General features: G+C 40.1%; 1 protein-coding gene across 3 annotated transcripts in view; it reads right to left on the bottom strand.

Moving 5' to 3' along the window:
* Positions 1 to 18,818, bottom strand: part of col27a1b (collagen, type XXVII, alpha 1b) — a 68,811-nt gene that overhangs the window by 38,741 nt on the left and 11,252 nt on the right. For all 3 annotated transcript variants that reach the window (XM_028577189.1, XM_028577190.1, XM_028577191.1), the window contains exons 4-7: positions 17,439 to 17,492; positions 12,437 to 12,490; positions 9,861 to 9,914; positions 9,703 to 9,756 (exon numbers count right to left, since the gene is read on the bottom strand). In XM_028577189.1, the coding sequence (XP_028432990.1) occupies positions 9,703 to 9,756; positions 9,861 to 9,914; positions 12,437 to 12,490; positions 17,439 to 17,492 (216 nt within the window). The remainder of the gene's footprint in view (positions 1 to 9,702; positions 9,757 to 9,860; positions 9,915 to 12,436; positions 12,491 to 17,438; positions 17,493 to 18,818) is intronic.

Below are 18,818 nucleotides of genomic sequence, written 5' to 3'. Positions count from 1 at the left end.
AAGAACATCGTCTATTCCACTCAAGTGTGAAGTCATTAACCACAAACTGTGTTGGTCCGTCGGTAGCAGAACAAGTAAACCAGAGGCAGTCAGAGGCCAATGAAAAAAACAAAAAAAAGAGTATCAGTGTAAACAAACAAGTCACGATGAAGAGAGCCATACTGACTGACTACACTCTCAAGCCTGCAGCAAGAGTGTACAAATGAGGATTAAAATCTCTCTTTGCAAACGTCCTGAGAGACATTTGGTAGAATTGATGTAAAGCAGGGTTTAAAGCCTACTTCACTGACTTTATGCAGGCCTGGTTGACAATGATGAGGAAGGGGAATCCAACAAATTGTAAAAAAAATTTAGCAGGATTGGGGTAGTCTCACTTTGCCAGACCCTCCTCCAAAGCACGCTGAAGGAGAGTCTGGCTGCTCCACATAGCATTCGGGGATGGGAGGAAAACGTGCTCTGGTTTAATGGCATTTCCTTTAACCAATCAGAATTGTCATGGGCGGTGCTAAACTCTGCACAGAGCCGCTGCAAATAGTTGTGCGAGAGAAAACTCAGATTGGACAGATAGTCTAGCTAGCTGTCTTATTTTACCATGCAAAGATCTGAGGAGTAGACATCAATAGTCCTCCGAAATCCACAGAATTTAAAATTCCAATGCAAAGAAAGCGAAAGGAAACAGAAAATACATGCATCTTGGGGGGGGGGGGTTTAGCACACAGACTGGAAACAGGGTGACATGTCACTGACCATGACTGCATTTTATTCAACCTGTCTTTTAATTTGGATTTACAGCCCAGTAAACGTCTAAGCAAGTCTCGCATATTAAACCGCCTTTTAGCGGAAAGGTTTTCTGCTGCATTTGACCAAAGTGCAGTGTTGTCTTATAATACTGACATTAATGGTCTGGTAAACTCATTCAACACTTATTGCTCATCACTTTCGGATAACGTGGCTCCAAGTAAAGTGCGACTTGTCCCTTTTGTTAATTCATCCCCATGGTTAAACGACTCCACTCGCTCTTTTCAACGTTTATGTCGGAGGGCTGAACGACAGTGGAAAAGCAGCAAGCTTCAGGTGCACCGGATCCATCACAAAGACCTATTGCTTGAATATAATAACATGGTTAAGGAGGCAAGGACATCGTACTTTACTAACCTTATTCCTTCTAGCAAGCGTAATCCCAAAATCCTTTTTGACACCGTTAACAATCTTGTAAATCCCTATCCTCCTGAAGTGCCAGTCTTTTCGAATAATGACTGCAGTAACTTTCTCTTGTTCTTTGAAAATAAGATCAGAGATGTCAAGAATAGCATCATCCCCACTGCTATAGCATGTTCTTCAGTTCAGTTCACTCGGCCGTTAACTTTGAACTGTTTTGCTCCTATTTCTCTGTTAGAACTCACTGACTTGGTGAACAGTATGACGCCTTCCTCGAGCCCGGTAGATGTTATACCTACAGTACTTCCCTTCTTAAAAATGTCCTCGGTCTGTTAGTACTTGTTTACTTTCTATAATCAACCACTCTTTGCAAACCGGTTGTGTCCCATTGTATTTCAAACATGCAGTGGTTCAGCCACTTTTAAAGAAAACAAATCTGGATCCCTCAATTCCCGCAAACTATAGGCCAATCTCCAAGACGCCTTTTATCTCCAACATTTTAGAAAAGGTTGTAGCTAATCAACTCTCTGCTGTTTTAACCACTCATAATATTCTAGACCCATTTCAATCAGGCTTCCGTCAGAAACACTCTACAGAAACCGCTCTTCTTAGAGTATCTAATGATCTAATGATGTCTTCTGATGCGGGGAAATGTTCTGTTCTGGTACTGTTGGACCTTAGCGCAGTGTTCGATACTGTTGATCACTCCATTTTACTTGACAGACTTAAGCACTGGGTTGGGACCTCTGTGAGCGCTTTTGACTGGTTCACCTCCTATCTCACAGATAGAACCTATTCAGTGTCACTAGGCCCCTATTCCTCTGAAAACGCGGCTCTATCCTGTGGGGTGCCACAGGGCTCTGTGTTGGGTCCAATTTTATTTACATTGTATATGCTTCCCCTAGGCCACTTAATTAGGCAATTTGGAGATATAAGTTATCATTTCTACGCTGATGACATCCAGCTGTATGTCTCTTTTAAGCCGGAGGAAATCAACAAAGTGTCTGCATTGCTTAATTGCTTGTCCTCCATTAAGGATTGGTTGGCCAACAATTTCTTGCAGCTTAATGAGGCTAAGACCGAAGTCCTTATTGTCGCTCCGGATACTACAGCCTCCAAAGTTATTAATCTTCTGGGGTCCCTTTCTTCAGTGGTACAGTCCAATCTTACAAACCTTGGTGTTATATTTGATCAGAATATGTTTCTTGAACATGTCAGGTCTCTGTCCCATACATGTTTCTTCCAACTGAGAAACATTGCTAAACTCAGGACCATGGTATCACAAGGGGATTGTTTCCAGTGTTTCCTGTTCCCATTCTTAATGCTAACCATCTCCAACTGTAGGTTCATATTTACTGAGTGTTATCGATCTAACTCTCGGCAAGAAAGCAAATATTTCCCAAAATGTTTAACTATTCCTTTAAACATGGGCTGGTGCTCTTTTAAACTGTTAATGCCCTGTGAATCATATGACATATATTTAATGGAGCCGACATGTTCGTTGGCTTTGGGAATGTTGAACTCTTGATCAGAATTTAAAATTAGGTTTGAAAATCATTTGGCTGCACAACATGTGCTCATAATGATGGACCCACCATGGGTCAGGCACGGTTGAGAGGCTGAGGCAGAGTGAGACTGACATGCCTGAAGCTCTGAAGTAAAATCATACTGGCAGCCTGACGTCCCATGTTGATCAAAAGGCTAATATTGGTCCCATGTATCAACTTAACTCAGAAGAGGACATTCATAACATGCCATTGGAACATTTCAGAAAATATATCACAACTATCCCACAACTACAAACCAATCAAATAAGACTGAGGCCTCTCATGTCATCATGATGTGAGAACTGATCATTAAACTATCAGCAGGAAGTAGGGCTGTGGAATTAATCAAACTTTTAATCGTGATTACAATTTCAGCTCCTGATGATGACAAACACCAATAATCAGGGAAAAAACTTTTATTTTGCACATTATGTTTTGCAAAAAAAGGCTCAAATGGCAAAAGAGAAATGTCACAGTGTTTTAACTGTTGATATGTTTAACTGTTTCACATTTTTTAAGACAATGAGAAATCATGTTAAATACACATGATTTCAATATTGACCAAAATAATCCTGACTATGTTTTTTTTCCATAATCGAGCAGCCCTAGCAGGAAGCTAAGCTTGCGCATTCTCATAAGTATGTAACAGAGACAAAAAACACTCTTCTAAGAGAGAAACTAATCTTTTACAAATGGCCAGAGCTTGTTCCTGAGTCCAATAAAAAGTCATGACAAAGAAAGAAAGAAATCAACAAACTTTGAAAGGAAGCTATTTTTTAAGATTAAAATTCTCTGTCACATCTCCTGCAGATTTTGGACGCGGAGTGAAGCCAGATGCTGGTCCATCAGCCACAGTAATTCTATCAGACCCTTTTATACTTCAGTTCTGTCAAACTCTTTATTGATGATTACTTGTCTGTTTATCTACTGACAGACAGCACTGTGCTTCAAGTTGGAAATATCTGACAGTACTTTTGGGAGTAAAGGAGTCTTCGGCAGGAGCCAAAGCACCGCAGCCACAAAAAGACAAAAGAATGTGGCTGAGCCTTCCAGCGAGGCCAATACAGCTGAGTACAGTAAAAGTAAGACAAAAAGAAATGTGTGTGCGTGCGTGCGTGCGTGCGTGCGTGCATTGTATATATGGACTCAAAAACATTGGACAAAGGATCACATTCTTCATTAGTTCTTCCTCTTTATGAAGAGCAAACAGTTTAAATTAGTGTACTGTAACTCAAACCAGATCAACCCTGCAGCCAACCAGCAAAGTGCAGCAGCAGCAGCAGCAGTATTGCCCCTGCTTACAGAATAAGTAACAGACTTTCATTGGCACACAAAAAATTTAGTTCTTTCCATAGATTTTTATTTTTATTATTATACAAAAAGCTACTCCCACCTGGCATGCCCCACACTCCTTTCTTGGATAAATCAGACTCAGCAAATTTAGGTACAGTACGAGAATGTTATTATACAAAGCTGAGGCGCAGGTCAGGAAAAAATCTTGAGGGCTACACAGCTAATAAAAAGTTGAGCGCTGTTCCAGTGTGCCATGATCAGAGCTGGCCGTATACACACGCATGCACACACACACACACACACACACACACACACACACACAAACACACAGCCTCTTGTTACTTTACAGTGCAGACCGTTGACTGACTCCCAGGCAACCTCCCCATTACATCTCTACACATTTCCCACAATGAGAAAGGCTTTCTCTGGCAGCGGGCCAAGGACTGAGCACAAAACTCAGCAAAGAGGGTCCATAAAGCTGCGGCAGGTCATGGTTTTACTGGCTGGTTGGACAAGAGCAGGCAAGAGAAGGAACCTCGAGCTCCATCTGTGGCAGATTATGGAATTTCGGTGTAATTTGAATATAAAAGTGCACTGTAAGGAGTTTTGGCTTCCAGTGCCAGTGAGTTAAGAACAGCTGCAAGCAATGAGGTGTCTGGTGGCTTTCAGAAGAGCCAAGCTGATTGCCTTGCTTTTATTAGCTGGATACAAACTGCCTTTTAATACTTTGTATGGCTGTAAGCAGTTACTTCTGGGGATCCGAGGGTCTTTTAGGTTAACACAGACCTGATCAGAGGGATAGAATCCCACCTGAACTGATTATCAGAACAGAAAGGGGATTTGTTAACCACTTGACCTCAGCCAGGAGGCTGGTCCACGCCCAGCAAAGATTCTCAATTTCCATAAATCAGCAAGAAGAATTTCAGCTTTTTCCCATGACTCCACGTTCCATGACTCACAAGGCGAGAAGAGGTCTTCCTCTTTCGAGCTGGAGTCCTCCCATTATTACACTGAATGGAGGATCCTTGAGAGCACCAGATGGTTTTTCACAGTCAGCGCTGTCCAATTGCATAATAGATTTTAAGAGCTCCCGCCAACGCATTATAACACTCTAGCTATTGTGTCTCAAATGAGGACAGGAGTGTGTATATGTGTATTAGTCTAAGAAACAAAGTTGCTTACAAAAGGTTTTCTCACATTGTGTGTAACAGTTGTTTTCTAATTAGCATTCTTCTGGCATTCAAAACCTGACCTTACTTTGACACCTTACTGTACTGACGCACAGTTTTTGTTTCTGATCTCTCATCTTCTTCATCATAATTCTGACAGCAGACTGAGCATAATTTAAAAAAAAAGCTGCTAGAGGATTTCTTTCAACAAGCTTTTATTTTTCTAAACAGATGGTGCTGCACTCTCAGACAGAAAACTCAGCAGTAATTCCCTTTGCAAAGCTTGTCTGTAACCTGCAATTCAATTTACATTTATTTGAACACCATATTAATTCAATTCCTATCTAAATCTTGGAGATTCCCTGCCACAAAATAAGTAGAGTGGGTCCCCCTGCTTGAAAAGCTGATAAGCCTGAATGAATTTCATACCTTTTGGGTTTAAGTGGAGAGTTGTTGTGTCCCACAATGGTGTAAGTGCTGTTTATGAGGTTTTCCCCCGTGCTAACAAGATAAATCTGGGGTAATGCTGAATTTGTAAAAAAAAAAAAAAGCTTACATGGCAATTAACTGCGCACATTGTTGCCCTCTCCAATGTTGGCAGGTAATTAATAGCAAAGATGGCAGAGTTGTTGTGGACGATTTTGTGAGGCCTGCTATTTATTAGAATCAGCCATTGTTAAAGACAGCTAGCAAACATTCTGCTAGATTTGTGCTGTTAATTACAGGAGGGAAAACTACAAATATGGTGTGAAACATATCTCTTCCAGTCCATTGGCTCTGTTTTGAACAGAATCCATTTCTACTCTGAATCGACCTGACAAGATATTCCACATTTCTCTGTGTTATGTAAAAACTCAGGAGGAGCAGCTTGACTCTGGATACGTGAAGAAGGTTAGAGGGACTTGGATGACTTACACAGAAGCATTTAATGAAATCTTGATCGAGGAGCACAGTTTAACAACAATGTAGTGTTGTGTAGTGCCATCCCAACTCTGATGCCCTCTCCATCTCCAAGAAGCATTCATCTCATCCTGAACATATGTCAGGTTTGGGTTATGCAAAGATATTAATGCCGCCATATTCGAAAGGAGACGGTCCTGGAACACAACATTCCCTTATCATGACGCAGCCCAGACTCCCTGAATCGCTAGCAACACATGCATTGACCACAGGACAGGTTTAGTGAAGGAGTAGGACGAATACATCTTCTCGGCCCCTGACCTGTGACCAAGGAGTAAACTAATGTTATCTAAGTTTCCCCTGTGATCTCATCTTACCACAACATGGTTGTGGTGTTTTGTAAAAGTATTTTAAGTACGAGCCGAGAGACATGTATTACGCTACTTCCAACTTTATTCTTCTTCCCTTCTCTGCACATACCATTTCTTCATCTACGCACATACCATTCACCTGTAGCCTCACTATACACTCTAGCCCCCCTAGTGTTCACTAACAGTATAAACAGGACACAACAATGGTGTTTTCAGTAGAAGGCACATTATCCTGTATAAGTTGTGGCAAGTTGTGTTTCCCTAAAAGTTCTGAGAAAAAGGAAAAACCCCTGTAGCATACAGCTAACTCTTGCAGGAAGTGAAAGAAATATCCGAAAGTTGTAGTTCATGCAAGGTATCATCGAGCTAGGAATAACGTTGATGAGCCACATGTTACACTGAAGGACGTGTTCCATTGTTAAGATGAACATAGATCACTTTGAGTCATTACCACCACCATCCTGCTGCTGTGAATACGCACTACATCATCAAGTGTGCGCACTATTTACTCCTGTTTGAGAAATGATTGAGCCCTTTAAAAAAATATTAAGTTATTAAGTTATTAAGAAAAGATATAAAGTATCTGTGAGCTGTTTTAATGTTTTCCATCTTGAGTAGGAACCACTGGGTTTAATGCCACACAGAGATGGCAAAGGTACTCACTTCCCATACTCAAGTAGAAGTGTAGATACTTGTGTTAAAGAAAAATACTCAGGTAAAAGTAGAAGTACTGATTTAACTTATTTACTCAAGTAAAAGTAACAAAGTGCAGGCTTGGAAAATTACTTAAAGTATAAAAGTAAAAGTAGCCATGTGAATGACAACCATTTTTTATGCAAAGCTACTTGGACCACACAAATGTTACTAGAGTGCAAGGTGAGAAACTTCAGTGGACATGGAGAAAAGGCTCTTTATATGCCATTTCCTACTTTTTAAATCGATGTCTGCCAATACGCCTAAAACATCACATATATGATTACTGTGACAGAGACTGGGACTCCAGGTTAATAAGATTCTGACTGAGTAGCAAGATATGAATTAAATTGTGATTCTGTGAGAATTCACAGATCCAGGAGTCATTCTTCATGCCTACTATCTCAGACATCTCTCTCAATTAAGGCCAAGAATGACTGGGAATGTCTTGCTGTTTGTCTGCCGAATCTCTGGGATCTCAGTTTCCTTCATTTTCAATCATGTCTCCGTCCATACTATGTGCTAACGCTACCGCCATCAAGCCGCAATGATTTGCCACGAATGAAAGCCACCAAATCTGTCATCTTGTAGTGGTGCGTGAAGTGCAACATATATTCCCATCCAATTAGATTGAATTTGGTATTGATGACGCGAAAAATAATAACGGTAATGCCAATGAAATTATTTGAAAACGAGTAGAAAGTACCGATATTTTGTGTTAAAAATGTAAGGAGTAAAAGTAAAAAGTTGGCACAAAAATAAATAGTAAAGTAAAGTAAAAATATCTGAAAAATCTACTTGAGTACAGTAACAAAGTATTTGTAATTCATTACTTCCCATCTCTGATGCCACAAGCAGGGTAACGAAGTTGGGAAGTATTGAGAGTAGGTTTGGGTATCGTTTGGGTTTTTTCCGAGACTGGTGCTAAAGTGATACTTTTAAAACGGTGCCGGTGCCTAAACGGTGCCTGAACCGATACTTTTTAATAAAGTTTTTAAAAAAAGAGAGAAAAAAAGACAACATTAAAGAACGGTTTGTTTATTGCTAAGGCCATATGGTCAAAATTATAGATTTAATAATAATGTAATAACTAGTATAACTTATAACAAGAACTTATTTCACCAGTAAATTGCTGTTGAACGACAAAAACAACCACCAGATGGGAAAAGGGTATTTTACAATAACTTTGAATGCACCACAAGGCTACCTGTTTCAAGTGAACGCACCGTCTGTGTTGCTTTTCCGACAACGGCAGCTGCAGAGCAGACTGTTAGGTCCAGGTTTTGGAATCCTCTACAGGGAAATACAGTCACACTTTACCCTGTTTAACGTTAGATGTCAGCATTTTAACCGTGTTTAATCCAGCTGCTAGCTAAAGGTAGGCTAACGTTACCTGCTGTCAAGTGTAGTGTTAAGTCAGGCACCGAAATGAGGCACCGAAATTTTCATTCTTATTCGGTCTTGTTACTACCGTTAACGTCGGCACCGGTGCCCTGTTGGTACCGGTGCTCTGTTGGCACCGTGTTTCGGGGACCCAACCCTAATTGAGAGATAGACTACCACATTGCTGCTTATGGTCTTTTCACTGCATCTGTTCTGATAATAACAAAAATGCTGCCAGCTTTATTGTTTAATGGAAGCAGGTATTATGTTTTACAATACTCCACCAAAACGAAAAAATATTCATATTGTCTTAAAACAAACAATATGGAAAAACAAAGTCAGTCAGTTGCAGAGTACTATGTTATTTTCACACTCTGCATTGCATCTCACTTGAGATGTGTAATTACTGTGGGGTGAATAAGAGGATAAAATGCACAAGGCCATGGAGAAAACGCTCTGCTGCTTATCATTACTCCTTGTCAAGATAACGCATATCAGATTACATAACATGTAAACATGTAATGAAGTCAAATCATGTAGACTAACAATCCAGTGCAGGACCAGATCACACAACTAATCATAACTTGGCCTACTTTTAAGAAAAACTGTTCTCCAGAGAGTGAATGACATAACATGCATTTGGAGGAAGTATGTGAAGCTTAAATTTCACTCAGTAAACTTTAGCTCTGCTCAAATGCCTTCATCTTTTTGGAGGCCTGTAATACTGATGATGTAAAAGCCCAGACATTCAAACCTTTAATATTTCGACCCACAGGGGAGCCTGATCACAGGTGTTCTCCTTGACGCCTGCGTTATGTTAGGCTGCTTTCCAAACAAGAGCTCAAACATCCATGTTTGGCTGGAGTTTCTAAACACTTTCACAGATATCCCCCACAAAGGCAGTTCAGGGTGTGTCAGGGTTGAGAGGATGTACGTTTGATTTAGTGACCCCCGATATACACAACTCCACTCATTCAGTCGCTCATTCATTCAGAGTGTCTGATTTATGTCGGAAAACATTTTGAGAACAGTAAAACAAAAAGGGCACACACACAAAGTACAATGTGAACTGTTACACATAGCCTATGGGACAAGGCCAATGAAATCTTACGGATATCAGTTACTTTCTTGTCGAATTACACAAACAAACACACAGTTTAAGCTTGTGAGACAAATCAGATTTTCTACCTTTCGTCCATCTTGGCCATGCAGTCCAGGCGGGCCCATGACACCAGGCTCTCCCTAGAAGGACAATTTGGATTATATTCAATACACCAACATAATTTGCATTACTGTCTGCTAATAATTGAGTAGTTCTATGAAAGGTAAGAGAACAATATGCATACTTTTAGTCCTTTGGGGGCTTGACCAGGTGACAGTCCATAATCTCCTTTTTGGCCCTAAAATGTAAAAACAGAACATTTTCCTTTTCATACTTTTAGAGACACTTTTCCTCCAGTGGGTACGATATGTGTCCTGTTCTGCACCAACGGTCGCTGCATATTTTCTGCATTGCCACAACATTCCACTTCACAAGGCGCAGAGGAATTCACTGTTTGCATTTACCCTATCAAAGAGTAATGAGTTCATCCTACTTATTGGTGAGTCTAGCAGTTGTATTTACAACGTGCAATCCATTTATGCCCTCCAGTGACTCGGTTTACACCAAGCCAGCAAGAAGTGATGGGGAGTGAACGTGTACATTCTTCTCCCTTTTCGGGCAGTGGGAATCCTGTCAGTGCTTTCTGGGTCAGCATTCAACATCCAATCGCACTGTTGAAAGATCAGTACCAGAAATCTACGCAATTATAACGTAAGAGGTCCATGGAGAAATAGATAATTTCTTGTGTTAGCGCTTATTGTATAATGAAACAAGGAAATGTTGCAGCACTGAGTTGGTTGGACCGTAACCAAACAGCAGCCAGTTATCAGCTGATTGCACATGTTCTGACACATTTCATTTAGCAAATTAAAAGTTTTGGCGTGGGGAGAAATCATGTTTTGTGTCTCCCTTTGGTACGATCCTGAAGCTAAGACTTAATTTTTAAGGAGTATTGGGGGTATTTCTTTCCAGACCTCGTAGTGCAAAAGGCAATATTGCAGTCATAGTGGAAAGACATGCACTGCTTCAAAAGGACAATCTTTTATTTTACAGGGTTACTGGTGAGAGTACGATAGGAGTTCCCATCTATAGTGTATCGGCCCATTTAAACCTACATGTTCAGGACAGCTACAACTTGGCATTGAAAAGTCTTTGTGGGAATTTTCTCTGGACTGATTTCTTAACAGAGCCAAGAGTGCAACACCAGCCAAGAGCTACATACACAAACTGAACACTGTGTCTTTTCACTGTCTAAAGGTTTTTACCTTAACTACATCATCTGAAGTTCCAATTCAAAGAGAAGCTAAATTAGGTAATTTCTTCTAAAAGCTGAAGACCCTAATAAGCACTTGTACTTTCCACTGATTATATGCACATTTTAGGCCTTCATTCATTACATTTTAAGTCTACTGGTAGGCTACTTACAGCAGTTGGTAATTGGTCATCATCTCATCTCAATTTATCATCATTACATCCAGATAAAGTGACATATTCAAAATAAAATTCAGCTAACACAGTATGTTTTCATCCAGCTTCTTCATTTGTCTTAAAGCAGCGAACTATGCCAGACCAGGCTGTCTGCTGTTTGAGGTTTATGTGCAAACTGAGCTGGGTCAGGTTTGGTTAGGCTCCAGTAACAAATATGTGCAATATAGGAGTTATGGTTTTTCCCTGGTTAAAGGAGGCCAAAGCATGGTATCAATTATGTTTTTTTTTTATGTTTAAAGACAGTGTGGAAAATACTGAAATTCAATCCATTGTTATGAATTAGGTGCAGACTTGAAATACGACCAATTTTCCATTTTATTCCAGCATGGTTTAACAAACAGACTCCTTTGTGATACAAGACTGACACATTATGGAGCTAAGCAGCCCTCTGTGTTGACAATTCAAATCAGCTGGAAAACAGACTCATGTCAAGTACTTGCAAATTAGTGAGTCAGGAAGACTCAAAACTGCTGTTTTCTCCTGTAGGGAAACAAATGTCTTTTTAAGAGGCTAGAAGAAATGTACTGTGAACCTCAGATATGCAAACTAAGTGAAATCACAAACAAAACATTGGATGAAGAAAAACCACAAGAAATACTCGCTCTTCAAATTTACATTGTCGTTTCATCAGTTAGATATGGACCAATGAATGAGGTTGAGAATGAAGAGTATTAAGGCTGTATGTACCATAAAACACTCTGCCATACATTTCATTTTACTTTATTTACATCATCTCTTGCAAGAGGTTGTCCCATATCTCGTCCTAGATCCACTTTAAGGATCCAGCAGTGTATTGACAAGGCAGACAGTATAGGCTGAAAGATACAGCCACGACAAAATGTATAGTAACTTATTTAAAAGGCCTACTCTGTCAATTTCTCACCATATAAATTATGGGAATATGCAATTATACATATTTTATATGAACATGAAAAAGCATTTGTTGACTGTCAGATTATCATAACTGAGATCCAAATCTGTGTTCTTGATGTAAACAAACCACTAACAGCATCAAAAAAATCTGCTTTATTTAAGACCAAAACAAACCGTGTTAGTCCATCTCTCAATACTTTCAGGCTTCCCTACTCTGTCTGTGGCCTGAAACAACTGCACACTGTACTTTTCTAAATTGTGTATTTGATAGGTACTCCTTTCCAACAGATTAATACTTTTTTTACATTTGTGATTTACAGCACCAGAACAGTGTACATTATGTGTGGGTTTTCTTAATGGGGTTTGCTGACATGTTACTATTACATATTACGAGATGAGCCTTTTTTCGCTTCCTAAATACAGATAGGTAGCATTTGACATAAAATTATTGATTTGTACCTTTACTCCAGGAGTTCCGGGACGACCAGGGTTTCCATGGGGGCCAGGAGGACCCTGAAAACAGAGACACGCATAACTGAGGAAGACACTGAGTAAAGGTGATCATCGGGGTCATTGAACAGGCCTCTGTTTCAGCAGCAAAGGGGGGTGAGTTTGTACTATATGTGAGGTTTTCACAGATGTATGCACATATTGTTCCCTTTCCACTGGCTGTCTGTGTTATGGGACAGGTCAGATGTGCCCCGAGGTCCCTTTGTGTTTGTGTATAGGTGCCCTGTGAGTCGTACTGCATCTCCTGCCTGCCTTGCCTGTCTGCCTGCCCGTCCAAGTTATGACATATGGATGTGATTTTCTTCATCCCTACACTTTTCCACTGGTTACAAGGGTCCCACAAAGTTAAGGCCACTCATCCATCACATCATATTCCCCAATGGCTTTGTGCCACAATCTGTAGGTATATATGATATATAACGTGCTTAGATGTAATTCATTGAGCCATCTGTGCCAAATGCTTTATCAAAATGGACTATCTCCTGCAAACATGTTCAGATGGCCTGAACAGGAAACTACTGTATCTTCAGCCTGTTCTTTGAGTTGTTCAGACTTTCCATCGGTTGTGAAGAGAGTCGTTTCCCCCCGAGCTGGAGGTGAAAGTGAGGGATAAGATTACTCTGAGTCAAACAAACGGAGGAGGCCAAGAGGTGTAAGTGTACAGTTGGACGATCCAGCCCGTCCCTGTTATCTATCTGCACTAAATTATCAGACTGTGGAGAGGAGTCAAACAGCTTGAGCAGCTCCTCTCCCCTCAAACTGGCTCGCTGCTGGACATATGGAGACACTTAACAGAAGCTCATCTACAGATTTCCTCCTCCTCTTCTATTCAGAGCATTCCCCTTTTCAATCGCTTGATATTAAATCGTATGGTAGTCGTTATCCCTGGATGGGAAGCAAAAGGAGGAGGAAACGCAGAGAAAAAGGGAGGTCTGGACGGTGAGAAAAGGAATGAAGAACCTCTTTGCCTAATTATTGAAAAGAACTGTGGACAAGAAACCATTTCGAGACCAACAGCAAATAAAACATGCACATGAGCGCTAATGTAAACCCAGGTCAGCACGCACACAAATACACACACACCTGAGGCCTGCAGTTGAAGGGCACCTGTATGCCAGAGCTGTGACCAGGTTTACGATAAGGGTGAATGACTTTACAGGACTGACACGTGGAGTGCTACTGTTTTTATAGGCCATTAACCCTGAACAGACCTACTAACACCTTCACTGGACTGCACATAAGGAAACCATATGTCTTTAACCTGAGGATTATTCAATATAATGTATAGTAAAGGATCTTAACTATTATTTATTTTATCTTGGCAAAACCCTTGGCGCTAACTAAGTGCTAATTGCTTCCCTAAGATCAGAAATTCTCTTCTCAGAGAAACAGTGCCATTGTTATTATTTTTTTATATATATATTTTTTTATTTTAAGTTTATTATATGTCACAAAATTGTGAAAAACTGTCAAAAACATACAAGTATTTAAATGCTCATATTTGAAAATCTTTAACCAGCAAGTGTCCTTTCTGCTTAATAAGGGACTGATTATTAAAATTGATGGTTAATTTTCTGAAGATCGGATAATTGGCAAAACTTTTCAGTGCAAAGTGCATCTTTTCTTTTTTACTTAAATATTCTGTTGATGAATCACATGTATGTTGTTGAAGCTAGTGGTCTTTTATGTTATGCACTTATTTCAAAACAGACTAATATTGCTGCAGCTGGAAATATAAAATGCATCTCCTTTGCATCAGAATGTAACGCAGTGCAATGTAGTGCAATGTGTGGGGTAATGGTTAAATGACTGGTGTGTTACAGTACATTAACATTTAATAAATAAATGGAAAAATGTTTAGATTAAAGGTCGACAAATCTAAAGATTTACAAACGCTCACAGTTTTACTGTCAATGCTCTGGAACAATTCAACGATGAAGTACAAACTGACTGCTGGCATCTTCTGTGAACCTGTTGTCACTTCATTTTAACTCTCTAAAACGTGCTCCCTAAGCAGTAGCTGTAGTGGAAACCGTCAGTGTTACCAATAATGACAGAGAATAACTTAATCAAGCCTCTGAGACTGCTCATTTGTGCCTACACATGTACTTCATTTCAGAAGAATCTAAAAATTTTACAACATACATAAATCTGTTCAGTTTTCTGCACCAATCTACCACTGGCAAAAACAGAGCTTCCATTGCTTAAGTCTCCATAGACTCCTTATTTCTTGTCATAATAGTGTCAACCATTCTTTAAGCAATTATGCAAATGTTTTCAATTTCACAGAAACCCAGCTTCACAGACTGACTGAACACTGGCAGGTCCGTTTCTCTGCACAAAGCCCTCTTTGATCCGCTCTCAAGCCTCTCCTTCAGGGCTGAGTGAACTCCGGCGCTCTGCCGGGCTTATGGCTGTGTCGAGGAACGTGGACGCTCTCACGTGTAAGAGATTCTGCTCAGTAGAGACATGACACCTTACTGTCAGAGACGTAAAGCCCTAATGGTGCGGTGTCACCCCAACTGCTGTTTTGTGATGAGTAAGAATCCCCCGCACAGGTCGCATTGTTCACGCTTTCTGTGCAATAGCAACAGTTATTAATTTCAGATCATATCTTGGTGCAGCTTTTTCTACATCTGATTTGAAAGGTGAAAGTGAAATAAGACAAGGGCCTTCCAAAGATTAGAGTTGATTAGAGTCCAACGCTACCAAGTCTTGTACTGGTCTTAGCAGTCTTTCCAGTAAATTTCTTTAAACTAAAACATAGTCTGGTTTACTGGATGTACAGTGCTGGTATAAAGCCTAACATCCGGCACAAAGTCTCCCCCTTCCGCTATTTCCGCTATCTATTTTGCAAAGGCAAATGAAATTATATGACAAATAGACAGACATTGGGGCACAAAATGGCACAGCATAATCTATAAGTTTAGCCTTTATAACTTGGCAACACATAGAGGACTACACATAACATTATTTTGGTGCTTTTCAGTGTGAATCCAACCATCAACCAACAGCAGTTCCAAAGTAAAACTAAAACATGATCCATGATCAATCTTTATCTAGACAAGTTTCTACTTAATTTCCCTGAAAAAATGACGTTGACAAACAGAGGCAAAAATGTCACAACTATGCTGTAAGTTTATGCTTCATAATTTCACAAATAAAGATGACATGTTGTACTAACTAAAAAAGGTATTTGGCGCTGTGAAATTTCAATATAAGTAAATATATTACCCACTAGCAGTACTTAGGATTGAGAGTCACATCCAGCCTTCCTTCTAGTAAATATCTTTCAAACAAACCTTGATTTAAAAGTTTCAACATGTCTTCCTTGTAAAATTGACACAAATTGTACAACAGTGTTCTACGTTGTATTACAGTAGGACTTTACTTTAAGGCATACAACTTAAAGCAACCTTTCAAGACAAAGTATCTGAGGAAATAAGCAAGAAACAAAGTGTGACAACTTCTTGAGCAGTTTGGGAGTTACTGTTCATCAACTCTCTGCATATGAAAGTATAAAATGTTTAAAATATAAAACCCTCTACTATTGTGAATGTAGCTTTATTCCTACTGTTTGTACAAGCAATGCCCAGACCAGAGTCCACTTTAGAGCTTTGTGTAGATCATGTGTGTAGCTGTGTGGTATTTCTTGCTAATCACGTGAACTATCCAGAGAAAATTCTCATGGTTCAAGAAAACAATCAATAAAAACCAGAACTGTACCCTCAGGTTCTTTTTTTTCTTTTCTTTTTTGTTGCTCTGAGTCGGTGTGGCCTACAGTTGGGTCTCAAGAGCTTGATGATGAATGAACTCTATAGAGGTTGGTGTACTACTGCATAGAGCTGCTGAGCTCCAGACAGGGTCTTAAATGCCTTTAATAAGATGGGGACAAAGCCCTCTTTCTTCCTTGTTTAAAGAGATTGGGTTCCCACAGCCCACCCCTCTGATGCCTGATCGCAAGGCACAGTCTCACGGGCTGCGGCAGGTAGCTCGAACGCACACTCCTCAGGAGCACAAGTACTCTGCAGGAGTACTTCAGCAGGAGCTCTGCAAAAGAGCAACCAAAACATGTATCTCTTCAGTTTTTCACTGCCTTAAGTTCTAGCATATTTATTTTAGCTTAGGACTCACTGTGATGCCAAATTCAACTTCTGCTTTGTTCATTTTCATATATGGGAGGGGAAGAGGTAGTTTAAAGGGCAGCCACTACATACTCAACCATTAGTTATACAGTCTTAGAAAGGAATTAAAATAACAAACCATCCCTTGGGACAAATCATCTCCCAGTGTTTTCTCTCTTCTTATATTTATTCTGAAAACATGATCTTAAAATAACATCTGCACTCAGTCTGTTTGGTTCCATCAGGAGCTCACAGTTGTAGACTGACAGAGATATGGCACCGGAGGACTCTAATTAGAGTCTAATACACTAGAAGCATTCACCGATGGTAACATAGGAGCTATGCCTAATTGAAGTGTTTGTGTATGGGATAAAAATTACTTTTTCAATACACTAACAAAAGTTACCTTATTTTTTCATGTCCATCTAATACCTACCATATGTGTTCAATTAATTTAACATAGGCAACCAACAGATTTGTAGCGTAAGGTTGTGTGCTCTCCAGCTTAACAAATGGACCTTGGCAGCAGAGACACACAGCTTGATCAAACCCAGAGCCAAAGCAAACTAAAGTCTGGCTGAATAATGCTCCGTAATCCAAAGATGTCACTGTGTGCTTTATCAAAATGCATAAAGGTCTTCCATCTCAGTGCACTCCTAATGATGTAATCTCACTACAATGCAGATTAGACATGATTAAGGCATCATTAAGATACAGTAAAATACATTATGGAAGATTTTGGAGGGGAAATGAAAAGTGCAAAAGGAAAAAAAGAGGAACTGTAGGAAGGTTAATGGGAAACTTGTCACTGGTTGGGAGAAACTCACCCTTGGACCCCTCTTCCCTGGCTTTCCTGGCAACCCTGGAAGTCCTTGGAGGCCCTAAAAAGAAAATACAAAATATGTCAAGGATAGAGTGAAGCAAGTTTACAAATACAAAAGGAGTAAATAAGAGTTGCTGCCTTTTGTCGTTTCATTTCAAGGGAGTCTTGAACAGCTTGAAAAGGAAAAGAGAGTTTCAAGTGTTCAGAGTCAAAAAAGAATCATGTAAAAGTCTCTCAAGATGGATAATAAGTCAATACATCTTGAGCTATTTTCTGATTATACGTTAAGGTAAGTTAGCTGAGAGTTGCAAAGCAACTTAGTGCGTGAGATGCTGGCAGGCATAAGGATGTCTTGTTAGAGGCTAGAGCAGTCCTGTCCTGTTGCAGCCAATATAATTTGAGCCCAAAACCACTACAGTGCACAGACTGCAAGTCTGACTCATTGCACTGGCAGGGAGGTCGGCATTGGTTCCAGCCACAGCCAATCACATTAATTATGGGCATCAGCTAGCTTTAAAACAATTTCATACATGGATTAGCAAAGCTCCGAAAGGTCAAACCTAATGAGAGGTCAATCTGAAGAGCCTGAGTTTGCTTGAGGATTGTAACTTATTTTCCCATGACTTCAGAAGGTTGAAGAAAGAGGAAAAGGAAATGGGCCTAAAAACAGCTTGAGGCAGTCCAGCAGAAATTGGGCTACTGTAATAATGTCAGATGTAGGCTATAGAGCACTTTTGTTTGACTCGGACAGGGCACACAGCTATAACTATACTCTTTCAGCCAGTACACATTATGAAAAGCCAAAAGGCTTTCAGCAACCTTTAGATTCTTTAGACTGCAACCAGCAGGCTGTCCACACATGATAAACTGTTTAAGCTGTAGTTTTGCTGGGGTGGGCGGAATAGCAGTGCTGGAGCTCAAGTCTTTATAGATAGATTATAATACCTCAGCTCCGGGTATTTGCCGATACAGAGTAATGAACCAATACAGGTGCTCTGTTTTAGCCAAACTGTAAGCCTGTATACCTCACTGCTTGAAGTATTGGAATCATCTTCATGTAAGGTAACATGGGATTGCTGTGGCACTAAGATGTCTGTGGCTAGCCATGACTGAATAGATAATCTGAAAAACTGAATTTTATAATGACATAACACAGAAACTGTATTTACTTGTGGATTGGTCACATCTGGCCGATATCAGATCTGGTTGTCGGCGAAGATAACGATCCGGCGTATCGGATTTGTGCATCCCTACACAATAGAGCACAAGCATGCTGCTGATCATGTGTTGACAGCCTACAGAAACCCCTAAATGTTTTTTTCTTTTGATGCTTTCTTCTTCAGAGCTTAGGCCTGTTGAAGAATTCATCAGCACTTCTGTTATT

The sequence above is a fragment of the Perca flavescens genome, chromosome 5 (assembly GCF_004354835.1).
Source record: "Perca flavescens isolate YP-PL-M2 chromosome 5, PFLA_1.0, whole genome shotgun sequence".
Lineage (NCBI taxonomy): Eukaryota > Metazoa > Chordata > Actinopteri > Perciformes > Percidae > Perca > Perca flavescens.
The sequence above is the reverse complement of the archived record's forward strand: the minus strand, read 5'-3'. Positions and strand labels throughout refer to the sequence as shown.